The 26998-nt window shown below is 43.4% G+C and overlaps 1 protein-coding gene across 1 annotated transcript in view; it reads right to left on the bottom strand.

The window, feature by feature from the left end:
* Positions 1–252: 252 nt before the first annotated feature.
* Positions 253–26998, bottom strand: part of CCSER2 (coiled-coil serine rich protein 2) — a 325691-nt gene continuing 298945 nt past the window's right edge. The window contains exon 10 of the mRNA XM_030203369.1: positions 253–436. Coding sequence (XP_030059229.1) covers positions 342–436 — 95 coding nt within the window. The 3' untranslated portion in view covers positions 253–341. The remainder of the gene's footprint in view (positions 437–26998) is intronic.

Here is a 26998-nt window from a genome sequence, read left to right on the forward strand (position 1 = left end):
TGAAAAGGTGCAATGTCTTGGTCCGAGATGCCTGACCTAACATTGGTGCTTGACTTTTTACAGCTGAACTAACTTCTGCTATTGTATTACCTTCAGTAGTTATCGGAATGGAAGAAGGTACTAACTGTATATCTGATTGTTTGTTGCATGATTTTTCACCAGACTCAGTTGTGTTTTTTTCTGTCTTCTGATTCTCCATTGGTGGCAAATCCTCTTCTGAGTCCTTTATTTTCAGTCGTGTACTTAATAAAGCACTTAGCCCACTAGGGTCACTTTCAGCACAGTTTATGGAATTTTGTTTCTGGTGATAGCTACTTTTATGCAAGATCTGGTCAGTATGTTTACTGTGGTCCTCGATAAGTGCTGTTTTTATTAATTTTCCCTGGATGTGGTCTGTGAAACTGAGGGTGTTGCTGGAACACTGTAGTACTGGATGCTGTTGATAAAAAACAAAAGAGAAAATATATTTTTAAGTTACTTTACACTACAAGTTGGATAATCATGAACTAATTCCATGCAAGTATCCATGGGATAATCTCCATTCAATACAGTCCAGGCTTTGCGCAAAAGGAGAAATATGGTACAAATACATACTTCTATTACAGCTAAATCATTTGAACACACTGGAGTGAAAAATCCTAGATTCTATAAAATCACATGAAAGATAAAGGTAGATAGTAAAGAAAAAACATCTTTTCCCTACTTTATGGAATAGATTTGGCACCTTTATAATCAGTATCTGGCTCTTTAATTCAATTCATGACATTATTTTAAAAGCCCTATTTGTGATTTGCGAGTCTAAATACTGGCATTTACATACATTGAATAAACATAGAAAACCCAATTTTAGAGAGCTAGAATTTATACAAGCAAATCACAGTTATGTGTAACTGGAAAGGGGGCATGGTTTGGATAAGCCCAAAATATATGTACATGCATTACCCATTTCAGAAAGGGAATGCGCGTCTATGAGGACCGAGATTAACGTCAGGATTTACACTTGCTCCAGGCACGTCCAGGTTTCTCAAAAGTGCTTCTTTTTGGCAGTGCTCTGCAGAAGATATTAAGGATGTTACCCCTCGCCCCCGCCCAAAATTCATTGGGCCAAATGATTGTGGGCTCTGTACTTAATTGGGAACATACAGATGTGTAGGCTTCTAAAATGGCACACATACATGTCTGTGTGTGGGCACTTACAAGTACACGTTGGTATTTCACAATATAGATAGGGGTATGTTGCAAAATAGCCACCATCAATGATTTGGACATTTGACAATTGTGACATGGATGCTTCAGCTGCACGGAGCCAGCACATACACATGCATTCATACACATACTTAGAAAAGGCTCTCCATTGGCACATCTTTTTCTAAAATACTGCTGGATGTTGCCATGTTCCCAACCTGAACACCTCAATTCCGATTTCTATGTTCCATCTAAAATGGGGCTTCATATGTAGATGAGCTTCTTTCAAGATATGGGTTATTTCCCACAAAAAGGTCTCTAAAATGAGAGTTTTTTTCATCCAGATAAGCTGGAAATTTTATTATATATATTTTTACCAGCTTGGCTACTTTTAAAGGATTCAAATGAAAGGGATCTGGACATGTTGTTTGCTAGACTTATACTTTAAAAATACTGGCTTACACGTTGTTATTCAAAACTACATCTGCTATGAAGGACGATTAACTGGTTGTCAGCTGATAAAAGATGCTGCACTTTTTCAGAAATAGATTCTGGTTGTATGGGAACAAAACTGCCAATATATCTTCAGGATGCTTCTTCCTCCAATGAAAAGATTTTAAGGTATATTAAGATGACATTTTACAGCTGAAGCAAGAACCTATTACGTGCCAGTTAATGATATTCTTCACCTTGAAAAATAGGGGCTTCTGGTCTGAGGACTCTTAAGACGTTTAAATGAAATCTGTACAGATCTATACAATAGGGCTGAATAATTTTAATCACAAGATTAAAAGGTGTCTGTCAGCATCTTACTTCTACCCTGTACCCAGCTCTTCATCCTTCCCCTCTGTCTCCCAGTCCAACATCTTTTCTTCCCTTACCTCTGTCCTCCTGGTCTAATATCTCACCTTCTCCCTCCCTTGAGTTCAAATCTTTCCCCCTCTCGTTCCCTGTTCCCCAGGTCCAACATCACTCGTTCTCTGCTCCCCCACTCTACTACTTATTTCTATAGCGCTACTAGACGTAAGCAGCACTGTACACTGGACATAGAGACAGTCCCTGCTCAGCACAGCTTACAATCTACCTCTGCTCCCCTCTGACAAACATTCCTCCCTCCCCCTCCTCTGTCCCCTGGGTCCAAAATCACTCTCTTTCTGCTCTTATGCTCCCTCAGTCCCAACATCGCTTTCTCTCTGCTCCCCGCCCCAGTGACCCAACATCGCTCTCACTTTGCTCCCACCTCCCCCCAGGCCTCAACATCACTCTCTCCCTCTCTCTGCTCCCCTGCCCCCTCAGGGTCCCAACATCGCTCTCTCTCTCTCTGCTCCATTGCCACCTCAGGGTCCCTATATCCCTCTCTCTCTCTGCTCCCCTGCCCCCTTTTGGGCCCCAATATTGCTCCTCTCCTCACTTGTACCTTTCAAGTTCGTTAGACTGAAACGACAGCAGAGCAGCATCTATATGCTGCCTACTCCAGAGGCTTCCTCAGACCCATCTTCCCCCCCCCCCCACCCTCTGGCACAATGACCCACATGGATATCAGGGCTCATACCAGGAGAATGATCCCATATCAGAAGGTAGCTGGTGTTGTAGCTTAAATGCCATTGCTGTCCAGTTTTTAGACTTAAAGTATTCAACACATTTAGATTTTACTGCTCCTCCACCTCTATATACATAACACTTTCTCAGCATTTGGTACTGATACAGGATTCTGCCTTCCTATCAGTCTGTACACGTGAAGACTCTGCATCCTCCCTCCTAATCTCTCATTACTGCTCTAGCGAGTCAGGCAGCAGGTCCTGGTGAGCTCCAGCTGCAACCAATATGAAAAGAGCAAGCTGATCAAGCCATTAGTCAGCTTGTGAAGGAGAAATACAAGCCTAGCTCCAATTAGCCACTGAGCTCCCTCTTTTGATTGCCCACCATTGATTATGTTCTAACGCCTGCCAGTTTCAGCCACCCACTAAAAATATCATTATAATTGAATTTAATATCATTCTAACATACACTTTTATTGTAAATCATATAGCGTATATTTATTCATTCACATGGAACATTCCCACAGCAACATTTAAAACTCCTTCAACAATAGGTGCAGAGCAAAAAGTAGAATGTTTCACTTTATAATTCAATACAAAAGAAGCACAAAGGGCTGTTCAAGAAAGGGAAAGTCAAGTCCTTTACTGCTAGACCTGACACGGGCCGTGTTTCAGCATTAAACCCCTGCGTCAGGGATCAACAAAAATCAGTCTATTAAAACAATGAGCTGAAAGCTCATACAATCAGCAAACTGAAGCTGTGTGAAACTGTATCAACACTAAATGAAAATGCGCAAGAGCATCCCAGCGTCTTCGAGTTGGTGCCAAAAAACTCAACTTCAATTTGCTGATTATATGAGCTTTCAGCTCACTACTTTAACAGATTGATTCTCATTGGCCTCTGATGCTGGCACAGCCCAGGTCGGGCTAGAAATAAAGGGCTTTTTACTTTCCCACTCTTGAATGGCCCTTGGTGCTTCTTTTGCATTGTATTGTGTGTATTTTGACCGTCTCTTCTGCTGTGGTACCACTTTATAATTCAACATACAAAAAAGATTCTACTCAAATTCTTGTGTCACAACAGTGACAGCAAGATCAACTCCCTCTGCTGCCAAACCTGACAGACATTCAGAAGACTATCAAACCATACCAGTACCACCTCTGAAAACTCAGACTGCACCAATCCTCCTACAGAAAGAAAATATTCTAGAATATCAATACTCCTCCAGTTCAAAAAAGAGAACAAGCTAGACTTCTAAAGATTTCTATGCAGAATCCCTCACTTAGTTACTCAAGCAACCACCAACTGTCACATAATAAACAATAATAGGGCAATTCTATAATTTGGTGCCAAAACCAGGCACACTTAGCAACAATTCTATAACTGAACCTAGGTGCACCTAAGCCATTATAGAATACTAGTGTACATTTTGTAATAGTATACAGCAATGTTCTAATGCAGAGCTTTGGCTCGAAATGTGATCACATCGGCTTTTTTTGTGGAATTGTATTTGTTGTACCCTATTTTCAAGGAATAGTGATTGCCAGATAAGTTCTATTTATATATAGTTTTTTGAAAAGATTTATTTGCACAAAGTACTGTTGGTGGATAAATGACTAAAGACTGTTTTAAATATGCATTTATAGAAAAATCGGGGTTTAAGATTATAATAAGATTAAAGCAGTAAATGAGAGAGTGATGTGTTCAGCACCAAGTGAAACTGTTGTGTTTATTGGGCATGACTTACTGCTCTTTATATGATGATCTCTAACCACAATGAAAAAAGGAGAAAAATATTAATATTATCAATATTATATTTTGAATAGTACAAGTGTTTTTTGGAATTATCATATGGATGGAGTATTTTAGAGGTTTTTCTGATATTTAACACCCCTATTTACAAAGCTGACCGGCAATGCCGACACAGCCCATTCAAAGTCAATGGGCCGTGTTGGCATTAGCACACCGGCAGCCGCTAGCACAGCTTTGTAAACAGGAGGGTAATCTTCACTTCCTTTAAGATGAGAGATACATAATACATGTTGGACATGTCAGACTGATCTGGGATCATTTAGTCATATGCTTTTTCACTGCTCCTATTCACATTGCAACTCTGTATGGGAGGTGATGCAACTCATTTTTCCAATATATGATGGTATTACTTACCAGGTTGTTAACCAGTCTGTTATCTTTCAAAGCTTGCAAAGGTGGAAAGAAGCAAAAATGACAGCCAGAATGGTTAAAAGGTGAAATGAAAGAGTCTATTACAGCCAAAAGAATGTCCTTCAAAAAATGGAAAAAGGACCCAAATGAAGAAAATAAGAAGCAGCATAAGCACTGGAAAGTCAGATGCAAAGCATTAATAAAGAAAGCTAAAACAAAATATGAAGAGAAACTTGTCGCAGAGGCTAAAACTCAAAATAATGTTTTCAGGGACCATTAGTTCACGAAGGAGTAAAAGGGGCACTCAGGGAGAACAAGGTCATAGTGGAGATGTAAGAGATCTGCAAGAATAGTAAATCACCTGGACTGGATGGAATACATCCAAGGGTACTCAAAGAACTCAAGCATGAAATTGCTGATCAGCTGTTAGTAATATGTAACCTCTCATTAAAATCATCCACAGTACCTGAAGATTGGAGGGTGGCCAATGTGATGCCGATTTTTAAAAAGGGTTCCAGGGTTAATCCGAGAAATTATAGACTGGTAAGACTGACATCAGTGCTGGGAAAAATGGTGGAAACTATTATAAAGAATAAAATTAAGAACAAATAGAGAAATATGGTTTAATGGGACCAGAGTCAGCATGGGTTCAGCCAAAGGAAGTCTTGCCTCACCAACTTGCTTCGTTTCTTTGAAGGCGTGAATAAACATGTGGATCAAGGTGAGCCGGTTGATGTAGTGTATCTAGAGTTTCAGAAAGTTTTTGATAAAGTTCCTCATGTGAGACTCCTAAGAAAATTAAAGAGTCATGGGACAGGAGGCAATATTCTGGTGTGGATGAGGAATTGGATAATGGACAGAAAACAGAGGATAGAGTTAAATGGTCATTTCTCTCAATGGAGAAGGGTGAACAGTGGAGTGCAGCAGGGATCAGTACTGGGAATGGTGCTATTTAACATATCTCTCTATATAAAAGGCAAAACCAACGTTCTATGAAGCCTCCAGCCGGAAGTGTGAAGGGGGCGAGATATCCGGTTTCCCTATGAGTGTCTGCCCCGCCCTCTCTGTAACACAGTCAGTGAAGGAAAACAGCAGAGCACGAAATCAAATCGCTGGCTCTGTAACAGTGAAGGACTCAGAGGGGGGAGGGGAGAGAGGCCAGAGGGCAGGGACACACACACTCCCACATGCACACAGAAGAAAACATTGCTAGCCCCCGTTTCATTTGCATCAGAAACGGGGCTTTTTTACTAGTTTATAAATGATATGGAACTCGGAACGAGCAAGGTGATGGTACGTGGTAGCTCGAGGACTAAAAATCATGTCTGTGGCAAAATACACTCTCTATTCAGACAGTCTCTAAAGTCCAACCATCTCCAGGATTTACAAGTCCAGCTGTCATGACCTTTAGTAGTTATAGAAGCACTGAGGTGAAAAAAAAATCAAACAAATGTAGATATTTTTCTACTCTTCCTCCTGGCAAAGATTCTAAGTTGAATTATCATACTGGAAAGGAAGTAGTTGAAGGACATATGCTCTCTGGAGGAATAGCTTCTCACCAGCTCTATATGGTGCCATATATGCATACCATCTTATACAACATATAAGTCTTTCTGCCCGACTCTCTCTACACAAGCTCAGGAGCAGACGGCATCCATACTAGCAGAAGCTGATTAATGTGGCATGCAGCTCCATCAGTACTGTTTAAGATTCTTTTGAAATCTCAGCTAGCATCTCTGCTTTGACCTGACACTTAGCTTCAGGCTTACAGGAAGACACCCACTCAATAAGTAGATGCTCCTTGAAATGAGATTCACTCTTAGGTGAGAAAGTTTAGGAGACTCCCCTTTGTCACTGTTAATGTTCATGTGCTACTCCAACTCCTAGGCACAGCATTAGAAAAATTTAAGGTACCATTTTTCATATATTGGATGATACTATCATACTGTTTCCTGTGTCCAGGGATTGGACTACTACATTGAATGATATTACCATGTGTGTACAACTGTTCAAAGATTGGATTATAGCCTACTGGCTCAAATTGAATCAAGAAAAGACAAAGTTCTTGTGATCAGGTCCACTTGATTCATCTGAGTTGTCTCAGCATTTTACAATTGGGACAAACACTCTCACCTTCAAATCTTGTTCTAGGATTTTGGGGATGAAAGTTGATAGTCTCCTGACTTTTACCTTTCATGAAAAATCGTTAATAAAAAGTTATTTTCACATGCTGAAGTTGAGGGTGATTCACAAGTATTTTGAGCCTGTAAAATTTAGGCTATTAGTTAAGGCATTAATTTTATCCAGGATACATATCTATGTTGGATGTTCTAAAACTTATCTAGAACACAGTGGCATGGCTGATATATTCAGCCTGTGGGTTTGATTCAACCACTCTGCTCCTAAAAGAATTACATTGGCTTCCTGTGGATGCCACGGCACAGTTTAAGCTTTGTAAATTGTGAATGGTGATGCACCATTGTATTTAATTGAATGGATTACAGATTTACATAGAGGTCTTGTTTATAGAACTTGAAATTAGATGCTGCTATGTTTTCCTTCAGCAAGGCAGATTAAATCGTGGAGACTGTTTGATTCTTCCCTTCATTATCAAGCTGCTTTGGTATGGTACTCATTGCCTTCACAGATTTATGTACTTACAAATTATTTGGAATTTTGAAAAGCTCTTAAAACTCTGTTATTTAACAAACATGTATTACTTAAAAGCAAGACAGTGTTAGGCTTGAAGACTAATTCCTGGACTATTGTTGCCAGTTTTATATATTGTAATCTGCACTGAACCAATTTGGTATTTGCGGAATAGAAGACTTGTGTCACATAAACATGATTAAAGACCATTGCTCAGTGCTTCAGCATCTCCTAGCTGTTCAACCCTTTACATTGGCCACCTCTGCTGGATGCACCTCATTCAACCAATTCAGATGGGAAAATTAGGTTCTTATCTTGGTAATTTTCTTTCCTTTAGTCATAGCAGATGAAGTCATTACGTATGGGTTGTGTCCATCAACCAGCAGGGGGAGATAGAGAGCACTCAACTTTTCACAGTGCCTCATGGCCAGCCAGCTCCACTGCCTCTTCAGTATTTGAAGCATCCAAAGCAGTATGGCAAACCGCAATGGGATTAACATGAACTTTCCTCACAGCGAACGATGGCCTCTTAACAAGGGCATGAACTCAAAAGGAGGGAATGAACACATCCTCCTGGAGGGAATAAACTCGTCCTCCTTATTGTATAACTGGAGGTGATACACGCAACCTCCTGGAGGGAATAAACTCATCCTCCAAAACATAAACTGGAGGGAATGGACTCATCCTCCTATAAGTGAACATGAATCCTGAAGACTGTTTTCCAACTTTCTCCCAAGGAAGGAACTTCAGGAAACAAGAACAGACCCTGAAACAGATTCACAGCATACAGACAGTCATACAGGGAGGGCTCATGGCTTCATCTGCTATGACTAAAGGAAAGAAAATTACCAAGGTAACAACCTAATTTTCCCTTCCTTGTCATCAAGCAGATGAAGCCATTACGTATGGGATGTAACAAAGCAATCCCTATATAGGGTGGGAACAGGTCACACCATGCGCTAGCACTTGTGCTCCAAAACGCGCATACCTCCTAGCAGCCACATCCAGCCTGTAATGTCGGGCAAAAGAGAGCTTAGAAGCCCATGTTGCTGCACTGCATATCTCTTGACGAGAGAGTGCTCCAGTTTCAGCCCAAGAGGAAGAAATCGCTCTGGTAGAATGCGCCTTAAAGGCTACAGGCGGAGACCGGCCGGCAAGCAGATAAGCTGAAAAGATAGTTTCTTTGAGCCAGCGGGCAATAGTGGCTTTAGACGCTGGAGACCCTCTGCGAGGACCTGATAGCAAAACAAACAGATGATCATAGATCCTGAAAGAGATAGTAACTCGCAGATACTGCAGCAGAGTCCTGCGCACATCCAACAGGTGCAACTGCCCAAAAGATTCTGGAAACCCCTCCTTATCAAAGGAGTGCAAGAAAATAGGCTGGTTTAGGTGAAACGCTGAAACTACCTTAGGCATGAAGGAAAGCACGGTACGAACCGTGACCCCGGACTCTAAGAGTTGCAGAAATGGGTCTCTACAGGACAGCGCCTGGAGCTCTGACACCCGTCTCGCTGAAGTAATGGCCACAAGAAAAACGGCCTTTAGTGTCAAATGTTTCTCCGATGCTCGCCGAAGTGGCTCAAAAGGAGAAGCCTGCAGGGCCTTCAAAACTAGCCCCAGGTTCCAAGCTGGACAGGGGGCTCGCACGGAAGGCTGGAGCCGAAGCACCCCACTAAGAAACCGTGCCACATCTGGATGAGCAGCTAAAGACACGCCTTCAACCTTACCACGAAGGGAGGCCAACACTGCCACTTGCACCCGCAGGGAATTATAGGCCAAGCCTATTTGTACACCATCCTGCAAAAAGTCCAGAATCGGCGAGACAGGAGCCCGCATGGGTGTGATCGCTTTTGAAGCACACCAAGACTCAAACTGGCGCCAAATCCTGGCATAAGCCATGGAAGTGGAACGCTTGCGGGCCTGCAGGAGAGTGGAAATGACTGTGTTTGAATAGCCTTTGTCCCTCAATTGCGCCCTCTCAATCGCCATGCCATAAGACCAAAGCGGCAGGTGTCCTCCATGGGCCCTGTGACAACAGGTTCGGTACCAGAGGTAAAGGAAGGGGAGCATCCACTAGCATCTGTCGGAGGTCCGCATACCAAGGCCTCCTGGGCCAATCCGGGGCGATGAGGACCACTTCTCCTGGGTGCAGCCGAATACGCAGGAGCACGCGCCCTATCAAGGGCCACGAAGGGAACACATATATAGTAGGCCCGGAGGCCAGGGCTGAGTCAAGGCATCCAACCCTGCCGAGCGAGGATCTCTCCGTCTGCTGAAGAGGCACGGGACTTTGGCATTTGAACTTGTTGCCATAAGATCCATCACAGGCTTGCCCTATTTGGCACATATCTGCAGGAATACTTCGTCTGCTAGTTCCCATTCTGCTGGATCAATCTGATGCCTGCTTAGATAATCGGCTTGCACGTTGCTCTGACCTGCAATGTAAGCTGTCGACAGAAACTGAAGATGCAGCTCGGCCCAGTGGCAAATCTGTTCGGCCTGCGCGGCCAGTGCTCTGCACCGAGTGCTGCCTTGTCGATTTATGTAGGCCACTGCTGTTGTGTTGTCCGACATCACTCTGACAGCCAATCCTTCCAGGGTCACTTGAAAGGCCAGAAGCGCCTGAAACACCGCTTTCAACTCCAGGCGGTTGATGGACCAATCCGACTCCTCGGGTGTCCATAGACCCTGGGCATGCTTCCCCTTGCAATGTGCGCCCCAGCCCTTCAGGCTGGCATCTGTCACTACTAGACACCAATCGGGGAGCGCCAGCAGCATTCCTCGCCGCAGCATGCTGTCTGAGAGCCACCACTCCATGCTGAGTCGGGCCGCAGGGAGCCAAGAAAGTCTGCATTGATAATCCTGAGAAACTGGAGACCATCTTTGAAGTAGGGAATACTGTAGAGGTCTCAGGTGCGTTCTCGTCCAAGGCACCAGTTCCAATGTGGCTGTCATCGATCCCAGCAGCTGGACAATGTCCCAAGCTCGCGGGCGGGGCATCCTCAGGAGCAGACGGACCTGATTCTGAAGCTTGCACCGCCTTAGCTCGGGTAGGTATACATAGCCCGAGTCTGTGTCGAACCTGGCCCCCAAATATTCTAGAGATTGCGAGGGGGTCAGGTGACTTTTGGCCATATTGACAACCCAGCCTAGAGATTGAAGTACTGAGACCACTCTGGCTGTAGCTTGATAGCTCTCTGTTACAGAGTCTGCTCTGATGAGCCAGTCGTTTAGGTACGGGTGAACCCTGATACCTTCTCGCCTGAGCAAAGCAGCTACTACCACCATTACCTTCGAAAAGGTTCGGGGAGCTGTGGCGAGGCCAAAAGGCAAGGCCCGGAACTGGAAATATTTTCCCAACACCGCAAACCTCAGAAACGTCTAGTGCGGGGGCCAAATTGGTATGTGCAAGTAAGCTTCTTTCAGGTCTAGAGACGTGAGAAACTCTCCTGGCTGTACCGCAGCAATGATGGAGCGCAGGGTTTCCATGTGGAAATGCCGCACTCTCAGGGACTTGTTTAATTCTTTTAAGTCCAGAATAGGGCGAAAAGAACCACCTTTTCTCGGCACCACAAAGTAGATGGAGTATCGGCCGTAGCCGTGTTCGGCGGGAGGTACCGGGGACATGGCCCCTAACTGAATCAGACCTTGCAAAGTCTCCTCTACCGCCGCCCGTTTGGCGGCAGAACCGCATCGGGACTCCACAAACACGTCTCTTACTGGGGCATTGAATTCTATTCTGTAGAAATCTCTGATCAGGTCCAGAACCCACTGATCTGAGGAAATATTGGCCCACTCCACAGCAAAGAGGGAAAGACGTCCTCCGATGACAGGAAGCGAGGAGGGGGGCCGGCGCACCATCATTGAGAGGGTCGCCCCTGAACTCCAGGCCTAGAGCTGGTGGCTGCATAACGCTTGTCCGAGCGAAAGGAGTTCCTCTGCTGAAAAACGGGCACGAGAAGTGAACCCAGCAGAACGCCCCGGGCGGTACCTTCTAGCTTCACGGAAGTGAGGTCTATAAGAGGAGTGGACTGCCTGGCCCTTGGAGGAAGGCCTCGGCCTATCTTCGGGCAAGCGCTGGGGTTTAGGATCTCCCAGGCCTTTAACAATTTTCTCCAACTCCTCACCAAATAGGAGAAGGCCTTGAAAGGGCAACTTCAGCAACCTTTGCTTAGAGGCCATGTCCGCTGCCCAATGTCGTAGCCAAATAAGACGGCGAGCCACCACTGCTACTGCCATTTGTTTAGCCGAAGCTCTGACAATATCATAAAGGGCATCAGTCAAAAAGGAAAAGGCCGACTCCAGCCGCGGAGCCACATCCGAGAAGGGCTCCGCTCCATCTTCGGGCTGTTCCACTGCCTGTTGCAACCACGCCAGGCAGGCTCTAGCAGCATAACAACTGCATGCAGACACCCAAACAGTAAGACCTGCAATTTCAAAGGGCCGTTTAAGTGCTGCTTCCAGCCTACGGTCCTGTATATCCTTCAGGGCAACTCCTCCTTCCACAGGGAGGGTAGTTCTCTTTGTCACCGCAGTGACTAGGGCATCTACTTTAGGCATTACAAAGCGAGCCAAATGCTCCTCACGCACAGGGTATAATTGCCCCATAGCCCTGGAAACTTTCAAAGGTCCCTCGGAGTCAGCCCACTGAGCGGAAATAAGCTCTTGGATGGAGTCATGCAAAGGAAAGGCTCGAGCAGGCTTTTTGGTACTAGCCATCCTAGGATTCACAGAGGAGGCCGTGCCACTGTCAGGCTCTTCAACAGAAAGGACCTGAAGGGCATCTGAAATAAGCGCTGGCAGCTCATCACGGTGGGAAATCCTTACCGCGGAGGGATCATCCAGATCCTGTGGTAATTCTGCACCTCACTCTGGCTCCTCAGACCACGAAGGCCTGCCAGAACTCTCCGAATCCTCATAGCCCGACCACGGGGGGGGGGGGGGGGGGGGGAGGGAGGAGGTGCACCACAATCTGAAAGGGAATTAGCCCTTCTACGCTTTTCTTTATGCCAATTATCAGGGAAAATATACTCAGCGGGCAGTCCCAGGCCAGAATCCACCGGGTGTGGGGGGGGGGGGGGGGGGGGACAATAGAAGGGGCCTCAGACGACCCTTGAGGGAGAGCTCTTTTCAGCATGTATGCTTTATGCAATAATAACACAAAATCAGGGGAGAAAAACTCGCCCTGGGCACCCAGATCCCGTCCGGGGCTAGCCGCTCCCTGAATAGCCTCAATTCGAGGTCCCCCCCTCCGGGCTCAGGGCTCTCCATCTCTACGGAGGCCGTGCCATGTGGAGAATTCAAAATGGCGTCCGCTGCCAGCTCTGAGCGGGAAGAATCATCGCTCGCCATGCTCAGGCCGGCTCTTACACCTGTACAGCATGATTTTCAGAGCCCCGCTGCTGATTTGCGCTTGCCACACCGGGAACATTCTCTGCAGCCACTGTCGAAAACAGCGGGAAAATTCAAAATGGCGGTTTCGCGCCAAAAACGCCCCGATCGCGGGCCCACCCCGGAGGAGTTAGAAAACACTCTTACCTCACCGGACCGAGTATCACAGCTCTGGTCCCATAGAAGAATCAAAGGAAAACCTCTGTTCCATTTTTTTTTTTTTTTAACGCTGTGAGGAAAGCAGAGGTAATAAGAACTCCGGAGGCTCAGATGAGTGGGAAAGGCAGGGAAAGGCGAACCAATGTGCCTGCATCCACTGAGTGGGAAAGGCCAGGGAAAAGCAAGCTAATATGTCCACATCCACGGGGGCATGGGTAAGGCAGGGAAAGGGCTAAACTATGTGCCTTCAAAGTGAAGCTGCTATAGCCTCTAACACCCCGGCTAACAACTGGCAAGCCAGGAGCCACCCCCAGGCAGATTTTTCATGCAGCTCGAAGAAGCTGCAGCCACCCTGCTTGGGGAGATAGAGAATACTGAAGAGGCAGTGGAGCTGGCTGGCCATGAGGCACTGTGAAAAGTTGAGTGCTCTCTATCTCCCCCTGCTGGTTGATGGACACAACCCATACGTAATGGCTTCATCTGCTTGATGACAAGGAAGTAGCTATTACCAGAAAAAGGTTTACTTCCAAAACCAGCCGCAACAGGTGCGACAAGCTGCAGCATCTAAACCTAGACAAAGGGAGAGGGCTGAACCTATGCAGATGACCACTGCCCAACCTAGGCAACAGCCTTCTTTCTGATTATGCTCCATACATAGAGTCTTTTTAAAACATTCACCCTGCCCTACCTGTGAGGGCAGGTGACAGTTTTTTTCTCTAACTATACTCCATTGTCAGCTGAGTCTTTTCCATTATTTGGGATGGATATCACTTCAGCAATCCCCTGGATCATAATAACCAGGGGCAAAATTTCCTTTAAGCCTCCTAGCTATGTCTCAAGAGGAGATCTGCTTACTTTTCTAGGCCAGTGTCATAAAACCTATCCCATTTCAGGAGAGGCATTGATATTTACTCATTCCAAAAAAGACAAAGGAGTTATGCTTTATTCTCAATCTCAGAGACCTCAACAGTTCCTCTGCTCAAACAGAAATTCAGAATGACCTTACTTCTTCTAAGCAACAAGGAGACTGGATGTGCACCCTTGTGGCCCATGTTTAACACATACATTCACACCAATGGCTATTATTTTATGGTAGATTGTTGGAAAACAAACATGCAATCCCAAGTAGTAATTCCAGTATATCCAACTAGCACCAATACACTGCTTACAAACTACTATCACTTGATGATTTAAAGATTTAAATGACCTCAGCGATGTCCTTGTGACTTGATTTATATAGGGAGGAGTTCAAGATCTGTTAAAACTCGTCTCACAGAACATAAATCTCGTATACATACTCAAAACCTCCAAGCTCCTCTGGTAGAACATTGGCTTCAAATGAAACATCGGGTAGAGGATATAAGATGGAGGATTATTGAACAAATTGTAGAAAAGAGGGAAGGAGGATCTACTGCTAAGATCTTGAATTTTCGGGAACAGTGGTATATTTTTTCTTTACAGACAGTTCATCCTAATGGTCTGAATAGCGAGCTTGATTGGGCATCGCTGATTTAGAATCTGTCCGATAGGATTGGAGGGGGAGGGGCTATGTACGTCACTAGGAGGGGATATTTAAACCTTAGAAAAAACGCTGTCGCCATCTTTGTTATATAGGGCAGAGTTGACGCTAGAATATCTTCAGGGTAAGTGTTTTAATAATATTTTCCCTGTTTATTTCCCATAGAAGATTGTTTGGGTTATTTGCAGGGGAGCTAATAAGTCTTGTTTTTGTGCATGTAGGGGTAGTCCCTTGAGACAGCTCGGTCTCGGGCGAAACATATGTCGGGCATTTGACCCCCTGAGTCTGAAGATTGATGGACTTTAAAAGCTAAGCCGAAAGCTAAGTCAATTTAAAAATTAAAAATTATAAATAAAAGTTTTGAACTACTTTATAGTAGACCGATGAAGATGATTGATGTTGTCTAACGTTGCCATTACAATAAATATGATGGCAACGGACATCGCTGAGGTCATTTAAATCTTTAAATCATCAAGTGATAGTAGTTTGTAAGCAGTGTATTGGTGCTAGTTGGATATACTGGAATTACTACTTGGGATAACACATACATTCAGCACGCAAAGTAATGGTCAGGGCTTATCTCTCTCTGACGTATTCACTTTTTGGGCTTTGCCTTCGCCCTAGGTTGATGGACGCAGGTCCAACTGAACAGTGGCTTTGCCTTTTGGACCATGGTAGCATCAGTTGGTCCTTACTACAGAGGTCTAAACTTGAGGGTATGGAGTTTATCTAGACCAACAACATTCACAAGGGATATGGAAAAAGATACAAGTCAACTCTTCACATTAACCCTTTGGAATGCAGGGCAATCTTCTATGCCTTATGAGTAATCCTTCACAACTCCTTGGTACCAATTTAAATGGACAATCAAGTAGCAATGTTCTACATGAACATGCAAGCAGGTTGGGATCTCTTCGCCTCTGCTGAAAAGCAACCAGAATCTGTGACTTTGCAATAGCAAACTCCATCCAGATACAGGTTACTTACCCCAGCAAAATCAGCTACCCAACAAACTCAGAAGGGTGCTTCAATCTCACAAATGGTCACTCAATCTAGATATCACCTCTCACACTTGACTGTGTGGTCTGCTATAGGGATTAAAATAATAGATGAATGAACACCCCTAAGCTTGAGAGTCACCCACTGTGTGCATCAGTCCTGCTTGTAAACAAAAAAAACAAAACAACCAAGATGCTCACCTACAACAGATGTTTTCCATAGGCAGAATCCCTCCCACCTACCCAAGAGTTGTCTAATTATGTTGAGCTTTGGAACCAACTGAGTTGCTGAGAAGACAGTTGCACAGGGGGCCATACATGCTCAGAACTTTACACAAAATTTCTGTGCCCTGGGAGAGTTCTGTCCTGGCACTGTTGGATTACATCACCAACTGGCATGTGTCTTCTCTATCACATTGGACTTATCTCATCTGCAGAAGGGTTTAAAAGCAATAGCCTACTCGCTAAGCAACATTGTTTGGTACTGAATACCTATATTCCCTGTTGGATTATGAGGGATATTCCGCCACCAATTATGACACCTATTTTATTTGATAAGTCTATTTCACCTGTTGAAAAGTTTAAATACCTGGTGGAAATGATTGACTCAGTTTTATCTTTTGAAGGCCAGGTATCAGCTCTTTCAAGGAAAGCCTTTTATCTATTGAGACAGTTAAGATCCAATAAGGGTTATTTCAACGAGGCAGCATTGCTGACTTTGATACACGTCTTGCTTACTTCTAAATTCGATTATGGAAACCTTATACACTTGGGTTTGTCAAAGTCACAACTAAAAAGGTTGCACACATTACAAAATACTGCCATCAGACTTCTAGGGAATGTAAGACTGTTTGATCATCTATCACTATTATTTGTTAAATATCGCTGGTTGGCTGTCTCCTATGGAACTGGGTTTAAAATTATCTGCTTGCCACATAAGGCACTTTGGGGCCAACAACCTCCATACTTGAATAGGTATAAAATCTTATACACACCTACTAGGCGTTTAAGGTCATTAAAGGATTTTAGAATGACAACGCTACTCTTGGCAAAGGTCCACTGGACATCTAAAAGGAATAAAGCTCTCTGGAATGATCTACCAATGGAAATTATGGGGGAGGTGAATTATAAGAAATTTAAGGGTCTATTAAAACCCCACTATTTTAGCATTTACCCCTGGATTCTATATAGCTTGTCTAGAGATCCACGTCGAAATCCAAGTGCATTCTACAACAATGCACATAAATTAATTGGTTTTAAGTTAATTGGCATAAGCTAATCAGCATTGACAACAAGAAATAATCAGCACTAATTGGCAATAATTAGAATTTACGTGCACAACTCACTAAGCACATTCTATAATGCAATACACCTAACTTCTAATGTGCGAAAGCAAAAGGGGGTGTGGTTATGGGGGGGGGGGGGAAGTGGGCGTTCCAAAATTTACACATGTAGTTATAGAATATGGCCCAGTGTGCCTAAATCTACGCATCAGGATTTATACCATGTTTTCATTGGTGCAAATGGAGGCGCATAGTTTTAGGAACTGAGATATCAACTAAGCATATCCTATATACTAAACCTAAAATCTAGGGACCGTTTATAGAATATGCTTAGTCTGCACAGATTTCTATGCAAATTTTTTAGGCGCCATATAAAGAATCTCACCCTAAATCTGTAACCTAGGGGGTAGAGTGATTAGATTGCCTTCTTTGCTATTACAGCTGTTAGGATTTAATGTTAATTCTGTGTGTGTGCAGTAGGACTGACCTGTTGTACTATGGAGTTCCTTTTTTTAATCTGTTTTGTGCATATTTGAATTTTATTGTAAACCGCTCTGGTCAGTGAAGGGTGAGAGGATGATCAAGCTTTTAAAATAAACATAAACAAACTTGTGTACTATATCAATCCTGCTGTCTACATAAAACACCTATTACAGGTGAACACCACTGCTTTCCTAGAATCTTCTTTTGTGTATGTATACCCCACGGCAATATAAAAAGCATCACAGGGTAGACAATACTGTTCTATATACTCAAATTTCTTATAATTACCCCAAAATGAGGAAAATTTAAAAGGCATTTCCATGGACAAACATATGTTCACCTGTAGGGGAAATGTTTTGAAAACTCTCTCTCCACAAGCAGGGATAAAGGACAGTGCCATAGGTGAGGTTAGGGTTGAACCAGTAAATATACACAGTATGCAGGAAAAAGAATCCCTGTGGTTTAGGCTTACTGTGAGATTTTCAGAGAGCAACTAAGCACTGAGTTTTTTTTTTTTTTATATGTTTGCAGGCCTGTGATACCACAGAGGATATGAAAATTGTCGCCCCCCACCTCCTCAAGTTTCCCCATTTTGCAACACAAATGTCAAAGTACCAGATTAGCCGCAGCAATGAAGGTTCTGCAAAGGGGTGAAATACTTGCCGAGACAAGCTGAAAATGCTTAATCTACCTTATTCTGCTTTTTTCCAGAACATATATATCCCTTCTACAGAAGAGAGATACACCATCAGGCAGTCTAAATTATCCTCACAGATGCAGTCAAGAGAAATAACTGTTGGATCCCACTTTGTTCATTATTAAGTGGTTACACATAATAGCTGTGGGAAAGCTGTAAAACTGTGGACTGTCTATGGTTCAACTGAAGACTAAAGAAAAGATATTAACAATAAAATACATTTGATCAATATAGAGTAACAGTGGATTATACAGATGGCTTTTATGGCACTGTATTGTTTTCTGATGGGTCTTTAGCTGCTTCAAAGGAACAAAAAAGTTTTACATTAATTTTGTTCCCATCATAAAGGGAAAATGATCTTTGAACTACTGCATTATATATGAAGCTTAATATACATATGTTCCAAACTGTGCAAAAGTAATTAGATTTGTCAGCAAACTAAAGCCAACAGGAGAATAAAGCATCATTAGTACGAACAATGCAACCACTAGAATTAACCATCAATAATTATCTGCCTCTTGCATCATCCTATGTTATTACTGAACGGTTAACAGTTATACAACATTGGAATAGTGGCTCAAGGATACTATTTTTGGGTCTCAGAAATATATTTACCTATGTCTACCTGACTAGAAGCAGGCAGATATATTTCTTGATTTACAGTTTCTAACCACAACCGCTAGATGAAATGCATCTATGTGCTTCAGGTACAGAAAACAGGGTCAGAAAATTTGACTCCATTTCACTGCAATTGGAGGTATTACGAGATCAGAGAGCTGCAAGATTACAGAAAAAAGCTGCAGACTTGGGCAAGAAAGGCATGTCTAGTAAAAGGGTACTATGCATAGACAAGAATGTGAATGGAAAGAAAATAGCTGCACAAGTCAGAGTGGTGAGTTATGATATATTTAAGCAGATGAAGTACAATATGGAGAGTAAGAGTGGGGGAAAAAGAAGATACCCAAGAGAGAAAGAAAAGAGAACCAGTCTTTTCAACTGAAAAGGAAATCTATGAAAGAAAATATAAGGATATTAATTCTCGTGCAAGTCAATTATTGTTTCACTCATTGTTTTTCTCTCATCCTAGGAAGATAATCATACAGGATTTTTCTGTTAATCCAGCACCTTCCTCCAATATATTCTTATGATATGAACTCATTACACCCACCTTCCAAATTTTTTCCCATTTCAAATCCCATTTTATACATGGCTTATACGCATCTAACAGCAAAAAGGCTGAAACTAAGAAGAATTATTTTAGCAAATGAATATGTAATGATTTCTTAAATATTAGGCGGCTTTTTTTTCTGTGGCAATACTGAAGCAACCTCTACATCTCACAATATTCCACCTACTTCTGAGCAATTAGGGAACTTTTTTTTTCTAGATAAAAAATACTCAAGATCTCAGTTTGATAAAGATAAGGAATATCTACTATTTTTAGCTCTCTCTGTGGATGATGACGTGCCAGCTGATCTGATCTGGAACAATTTCAGGTCGGTCAAATGGGAAGAAATAAATCAGTTAAGAGATTTTCTAGATCATACTGTCAACTAGATGTTTGTCCAACTCAGTTTATGAAAAACGCCCCTCAGTTTCAGAATTAGACTATTTGAATGGGTTAACAAATCTTTATCTCTGTGTTTTTCCTGATTCCTTGGGTGACATTATTCTTAATCTCAAAGTAAAGAACAAGAATCAATCTCAGGCAATAATAAATGATAGACCAATAGCTTCTATCCCTTTGCTGGCAAAACTATTGTAAGGTTTGGCAGCAGTTCAATTAACAGACTATCTTGATAATTTGCATAGCTGTCAGTCAGGATTTCGTGCAAATTTTAGCACATAGACTGCGTTCTGTGCTTTACTTTCAGAGGTCAGATTGCTGATGAGTAAGGCGCAGAAATGGTTTTAGTTATGCAGTTCCACCTCTCAAGCGCTTTCAATGTGGTTGATCACAATTTGTTGATGATTAGCCTGAATTCCATACGTATGAAGGATAATGTTTTGAAGTGATTCAGTGGCTCTCTTACAAAAAGATCTCGCACTGTAAAAATGAAGGGAGTTTTTTCAGCTAAGTGGCCAGTTGTATGTGGGGTTCCGCGGGGGTCACCGCTATCCCCCATCCTCTTTAATGTCCTCATGTTTTCACTGGGATTCTAGTTAGAAAACGTGGGCTTTGTATTTATGTATGTGGCTACCATCACTGTGTTAATTCCAATGTCCATGGACATAGCTGAGATCAAACTGAAAATAGAGATGTTTTTTCTTTAATCTCTGATTGGATGATTAACCATCATCGGAAAATAAACAGTGATAAAACTAAATTTCTTTTGATTGAAACTAGGGAAATTATTATACCCAAGACCTTTTTTACTGTGAATAATATCAGTTATAAACCAGAGTCTTGCTGAAACTCTTGGGTATTATTCTGGATCAGAATCTTACTATAGAATCTCATGTAAAAAGTCTCAATAAAAGTTGTTTTTGGATTATACATAATCATAGAAAAGTTCAGAAGTATTTTCAATTGGATAAATTTCAAATTGTTGTTCGGGCACTATTGCTATCAAAATTGGATTATTGTAAAAACGTTTATTTAGGTTGTTCTAAATATTTGCTGAGACAGTTGCAAATCAAAAAGAATACTGCTATCCAGTTTGTTCACTCAATAAATGTGATAGGATTACTCCATGGCCAGATTTCATTTCAAATTGTATTGTTTAGTCTTTAAACCAATTCAAGGAATTGTTCCACCCTACATGTTAGGTTTGATTAAAGCTCTATATCAAGATATGGGACGTGGAATAATCTGAAACTGGCATTTCCTACATGTAAGGGCATGAAATTTCAGTTTTATTCCCACTAACCTTTCCTATCATGAAGTAAAGTTGTGGAATGTATTACCTTCATATGTGTCTGAGATGTTTAATTATGTTGCCTTCCGTACTTTTATTAAGACTATAATTTTACTGATATATTTACATTTGTATCTTTTGATTAAATCTGTTTTAATCTAGTTTTTGTAATTCCTAGAATGATTGTTTCTAATTTTTATTTTGCAATCTGCCTCAAACTAAGGGGCCTTTTTACCAAACAGCATTAAAAAATGGTCCGCGTTGGGGCATGGTATTGCCATGCACCAAGGCCACCTGTCACTGTTGCTGGTAAAAAGGCTTTTTTTTTTTTAAGGCCCAGTAAATGGTCCCTATTTGGAGGCAGTGAGGGCTCCAGCGGTAGAAAATAAAAAGGCATTTTCTAGTGCCAGAAGTGGTGTGTGAGATACTTTGAACTAACGCCAGGATCCTAGGCAAGCCCAGCAGTAGGGCCAATTTGCTGCATGCCAAGCCAGCAGTAACCTCATGGCCCTTTAGTAAAAGGGCCCCTACTTTTGGTGTGGGCAGCATAGAAAAACTGAATGTAATGTTTAACATTTGGCAGGCGAGTGTGCTAACTGCAAGTTAATTATTTTTTGCAATATTTTTTGAGGGGGCATGTCAGGGGCAGAGAGTGAGCGTTTCTGTACTAACCAGTTAACACATCTACATTACCATGTGCCAAATGGTTAGTGCTCGCTTAAGCTAGAGCCCTTCCCGTCTCCTAAATAGGTGGTGGTAAGTGCTCTCAGTAATTTTTTTAAATGACTGTGCACTATAACATTAGCATATGGCTATTAATAAAATTAATATTAAATAGGGGCTTATACATTCATGGCAAAAATGGTCATAGTGTGAGGGAAAGACCTGCATAAGGTACTCCTGCTGGAATCCTACGCAACTGTGGAGTGCAGAATTCTACATTTTTGTTCAGAATCTGCGCTCCCCTCTCTCCAGCCCACAGTGCTGGGTCGCCACTCTCCCAGGCCTGAGTACACCCTGGTAGTCTAGAGGCCTCGTTGGGGGCAGGAAAAAACCCCACTCTTTCCTGCCTAATGCTGCTGCTCTGAGCCGGTGCTGACGCTTTTTCAAAATGGCCACAAAGACTTCAAGGGTAATCACATGAGACTGCCACAGGAAGTCTTGGCGGCCATTTGGAAAAAGCAGCAGTACTGGTCCAGAGCAGCAGCAGGGGGCAGGAAAGAGTGAGGCTCTTTTCTGCCCCGAAGAGGTATATCCATGCAGTTACTTCCTCACTGGTGTCAGGTGAGTGCAGGGGCAGTTGAACAAAAATATATGGATGACATGTCGGTTCAGGGAGAAAGCTGTAAAAAGAAAAGTGGATGCTGTGGAGGGGGAGGGGGGCTGAAAAAAGGTGGATGCTATGTGTGTGGAGGGAGGGAGGCTGTAAAAACGGTTAATGCTGTGTGTGTGTGTGTGTATGGAGAAAGGGAGACTGTAAAAAAAGGTGGATGCTGTGTGTGTAGGGAGGGAGGCTCTAAAAAGGTGGATAGTGTGTGTGTGTACGAAGGGAGGCTGTAAAAAAAAAAGGTGGATGCTGTGTGTGTGTGTAGGTGGGAGGCTCTAAAAAGGTGGATACTGTGTGTGTGTGTACAAAGAGAGGGAGGCTGTGTGTGTGTAGGTGGGTGGCGAGAGGGAGGGGGCTGTAGAAAGATGGATGCTGTGTGTGTGTGTGAAGGGAGGGAGGGAGGGAGGCTGTAAAAAAGGTGCAGGCTGTGTGTGTATAGCTGGGTGGAGAGAGGGAGAGAAGATGTAAAAAAGATGGATGCTGTGTGTGTGTAGAGGGAGGGAGGGAGTCTGTAAAAAAGGTGGATGCTGTGTGTGTAGGGAGAGAGGCTGTAAAAAGGTAGAAAGTGTGTGTGTGTGTGTGTGTGTGTGTGTGTGTATGTATGTGTGTGAAGGGAGGGAGGGAGGGAGGCTGTAAAAAGGTGGATGCTGTGTGTGTGGGTAGAGGGAGGAAGGCTGTAAAACTGTGGATAGTGTGTGTGTGTGTGTGTGTGTGTGTGTAAGTGAAGGAACGGAGGGAGGCTGTAAAAAAGGTGGATGTTGTGTGTGTGTAGGTGGGTGGGTGGAGAGAGGGAAGGAGGCTGTAAAAAAGGCGGATGCTGTGTGTGTGTAGGTGGGTGGATGGGTGGAGAGAGGGAAGGAGGCTGTAAAAAAAGGCGGATGCTGTGTGTGTAGGTGGGTGGGTGGAGAGAGGGAAGGAGGCTGTAAAAAAGGCGGATGCTGTGTGTGTAGGTGGGTGGGTGGAGAGAGGGAAGGAGGCTGTAAAAAGGTGGATGCTGTGTGTGTAGGTGGGTGCGTGGAGAGAGGGAAGGAGGCTGTAAAAAAGGTGGATGCTGTGTGTGTGTGTGGAGGGAGAGAGGCTGTAAAAAAGGTGGATGCTGTGTGTGTGTGTGGAGGGAGGGAGGCTGTAAAAAGGTGGATGCTGTGTGTGTGTGTGGAGGGAGGGAGGCTGTAAAAAAGGTGGATGCTGTGTGTGTGTGTGTGGAGGGAGGAGGCTGTAAAAAAGGTGGATGTTGTGTGGTGGGGGGGGGTAGGAGGGAGACTGTAAAAAAATGTGGATGCTGTGTGTGGGTAGAGGAAGGGAGGCTGTAAAAAAGGTGGATGCTGTGTATGTAGGGAGGGAGGCTGTACAAAGGTGGATAGTGTGTGTGTGTGTGAAGGGAGGGAGAGGGGCTGTAAAAAAGGTGAAGGCTGTGTGTGTGTAGGTGGGTGGGTGGAGGGAGGGGGAGGGAGAGAGGCTGTAAAAAGGTGGATGCTGTGTGTGTGAAGAGGGAGGGAGACTGTAAAAAAGGTAGATGCTGTGTGTGTAGGGAGAGAGGCTGTAAAAAGGTAGATAGTGTGCGTGTGTGTGTGTGAAGGGAGGGAGGGAGGCTGTAAAAAGGTGGATGCTGTGTGTGTGGGTAGAGGGAGGAAGGCTGTAAAAATGTGGATAGTGTGTGTGTGTGTATAAGTGAATAAAGGGAGGGAGGCTGTAAAAAAGGTGGATGTTGTGTGTGTGTAGGTGGGTGGGTGGGTGGAGAGAGGGAAGGAGGCTGTAAAAAAGGCGGATACTGTGTGTGTGTAGGTGGGTGGAGAAAGGGAAGGAGGCTGTAAAAAAGGTGGATGTTGTGTGTGTGTGTGGAGGGAGAGAGGCTGTAAAAAAGGTGGATGTGTGTGTGTGGAGGGAGGGAGGCTGTAAAAAAGGTGGATGTTGTGTTGGGGGGGGGGGGGTAGGAGGGAGACTGTAAAAAAATGTGGATGCTGTGTGTGGGTAGAGGAAGGGAGGCTGTACAAAGGTGGATAGTGTGTGTGTGTGAAGGGAGGGAGGGGGCTGTAAAAAAGGTGAAGGCTGTGTGTGTGTAGGTGGGTGGGTGGGTGGAGGGAGGGAGAGAGGCTGTAAAAAGGTGGATGCTGTGTGTGTGTAGAGGGAGGGAGACTGTAAAAAAAGTGTATGCTGTGTGTGGGTGGAGGGAGGGAGACTGTAAAAATGGTGTGTGTGTATGGAGAGAGGTAGACTGTAAAAAACCTGAACAGGTCAAAAAACCCAAAAACCCCTGGATTCCATAAACGATGATTAAAGTTGCGAACGCAAAATCAGTGTGCTTAGCCAATCTGAATGTGTGGCTTAATTGCTTAACAAGCCAATCACTGCCTATAACTGGCTGCTAACAACCAATTATTGGTGTTAACTGGCCTTAATTAGGGTTTACACGCAGATTGTATTCTACAATGATTTGTAAATTTATGCATGTAAATCCTAACATGCGTAAATTTGGGGGGGGGCATGGCTAGGGGCATTCCAATATTTATTGTGCATAAATACAGAATTCAGCTGAATCACGCGTAATTTAGGGGCCAACATATTTACCTGATTTTATCAGGCGTAATTGCTGGCACCTAAAGTTAGGCACGATTTATGCTGTAAGCTCTATTCTATAAAGAACACGTACCTTTTATAGAATTTATCCCAAAATGCGTGAAAAACAGGATTAACAGCCCAATGGTTAGTGCAGTAGAACTGGGGAAGCCAGGTTCAAATTCCACTGCTGCTCTTTGGGCAAGCCACTTAAAACCTTTACTGTCTAAACACCAACTTAGATTGTAAGCCCTCTGTGAAAGGAAAATACTTATTTGAACATAGTTCACATTGAGCTACCCCTGAAAAAAGCAGGAGCGATATCTATCATGTTGAAGAAGCACGAACTAACTTTTTTTGGCCCTGCACACTCCTACAAAATACCCCAGATAACCAGGAGATAATGGAGGTCATGGCAGCTGGGGAGATATTAAGATGAGTATGAAAATTTATATACCATTTGTGAAAAAAAAAGTTACAGAGCAAATTATATTAGCCAAATTGATCTTTTTGCGTAATCATTTACTAGGTGACGTGGAGGGGCATAATCGAACAGGGGTGCCCATCTCTAATGACGTAAAGCGGCGTACCCGACCATATTATCGAAACAAGATGGGCGGCCATCTTTCGTTTCGATAATACGGTTGGGGCCGGCCAAATCGCAACATTTGAGCCGCCCTTAGAGATGGCCGACATTGGTTTTCACCGATAATGGAAACTAATGGCAGCCATCTCAAACCTGGCCAAATCCAAGCCATTTGGTCGTGGGAGGAGCCAGCATTTGTAGTGCACTGGTCCCCCTCACACGCCAGGACTCCAACCGGGCACCCTAGGGGGCATTGCAGTGGACTTCACAAATTGCTCCCAGGTGCATAGCTCCCTTACCTTGTGTGCTGAGCCCCCCAACCCCCCCCCCCAAAAAAAAAAACCCCACTCCCCACAACTGTACACCACTACCATAGCCCTTAAAGGGTAAAGGGGGGCACTTATATGTGGGTACAGTGGGTTTCGGGTGGGTTTTGGAGGGCTCCCATTCACCACCACAAGTGTAACAGGTAGGGGGGAATGGGGATGGGCCTGGGTCCGCCTGCCTGAAGTGCACTGCAGTACCCACTAAAAACTGCTCCAGGGACCTGTATAGTGCTGTGATGGAGCTGGGTATGATAGTTGAGGCTGGCATAGAGACTGGCAAAAAAATGTTTTTATTTTTTTGGGTGGGAGGGGGTTGGTGACCACTGGGGGAGTAAGGGGAGGTGATCCCTGATTCCCTCCGGTGGTCATCTGGTCAGTTTGGGCATCTTTTAAAGGCTTGGTTGTGAACAAAAAGGGACCAAGTAAAGTCGGCCAAATGCTCATCAGCGCCGCTCTTCTTTTTTCCATTATCGGCCGAGGACGGCCATCTGTTAGCCACGGCCCCTTGAACTTTGGCCGTCCCTGCGACGGAAAGCAGTTGAAGCCGGCCAAAATCAGCTTTCGATTATATCTTATTAGAAGGCCGGCCATCTCCCGATTTGTGTCAGAAGATGGCCACCCTTCTCCTTCAAAAATAAGCAGGATGGTTTATTATAAGCTACACTAATCAGTTATATTATTTAGTTTAAGAACTCTATGCAGAAGAATCTAATTTATGTATGTATCTCTGCAGCAAAAATGAAGTCCTTTTGGGTATGTGTTTTTTCAGTCTTTTTTAAAATTATTATTTCAATCTCCAAGAGTAAATAAGGTTTAGCTTTTTTCACATTTTATAACAGGGAGTGTGAACAAGAATTTGCATATTTCATAAAATGTAAATTCTGAAATGTTATTTTGGATAAAGAAATCTACAAAGTTGTACTGTAGGCACCACAGGCACACTGTGAGCACCAAGGTTTAGCGAAGGACGAATCTTCAACAGATACCTAATTCCTGTAGCAGGAATAAGTATATATGTACCTTTACTGTATTAAAAATATATTTTATATTGTATCTGCTTTGAAATTTAATTGCAGCAAGTAGAAAATCAATTTTAGTAAATAAAATAAACTGCCAGTCAAAATGTCAGAGGAATTCTTACAGTATTCCAACTTTTCATAAGTGGGAATATACTAATACAAAAACATAATTTAGATGTGGTAATTTAGATACATTATTAGTTAGTAGAACTGCAGACTGCCTAGGGTTCCTGGTGTTCTAGAATTTTGAAAACTTGCAA

The sequence above is a fragment of the Microcaecilia unicolor genome, chromosome 5, assembly GCF_901765095.1.
Source record: "Microcaecilia unicolor chromosome 5, aMicUni1.1, whole genome shotgun sequence".
Taxonomy (NCBI): Eukaryota; Metazoa; Chordata; class Amphibia; order Gymnophiona; family Siphonopidae; genus Microcaecilia; species Microcaecilia unicolor.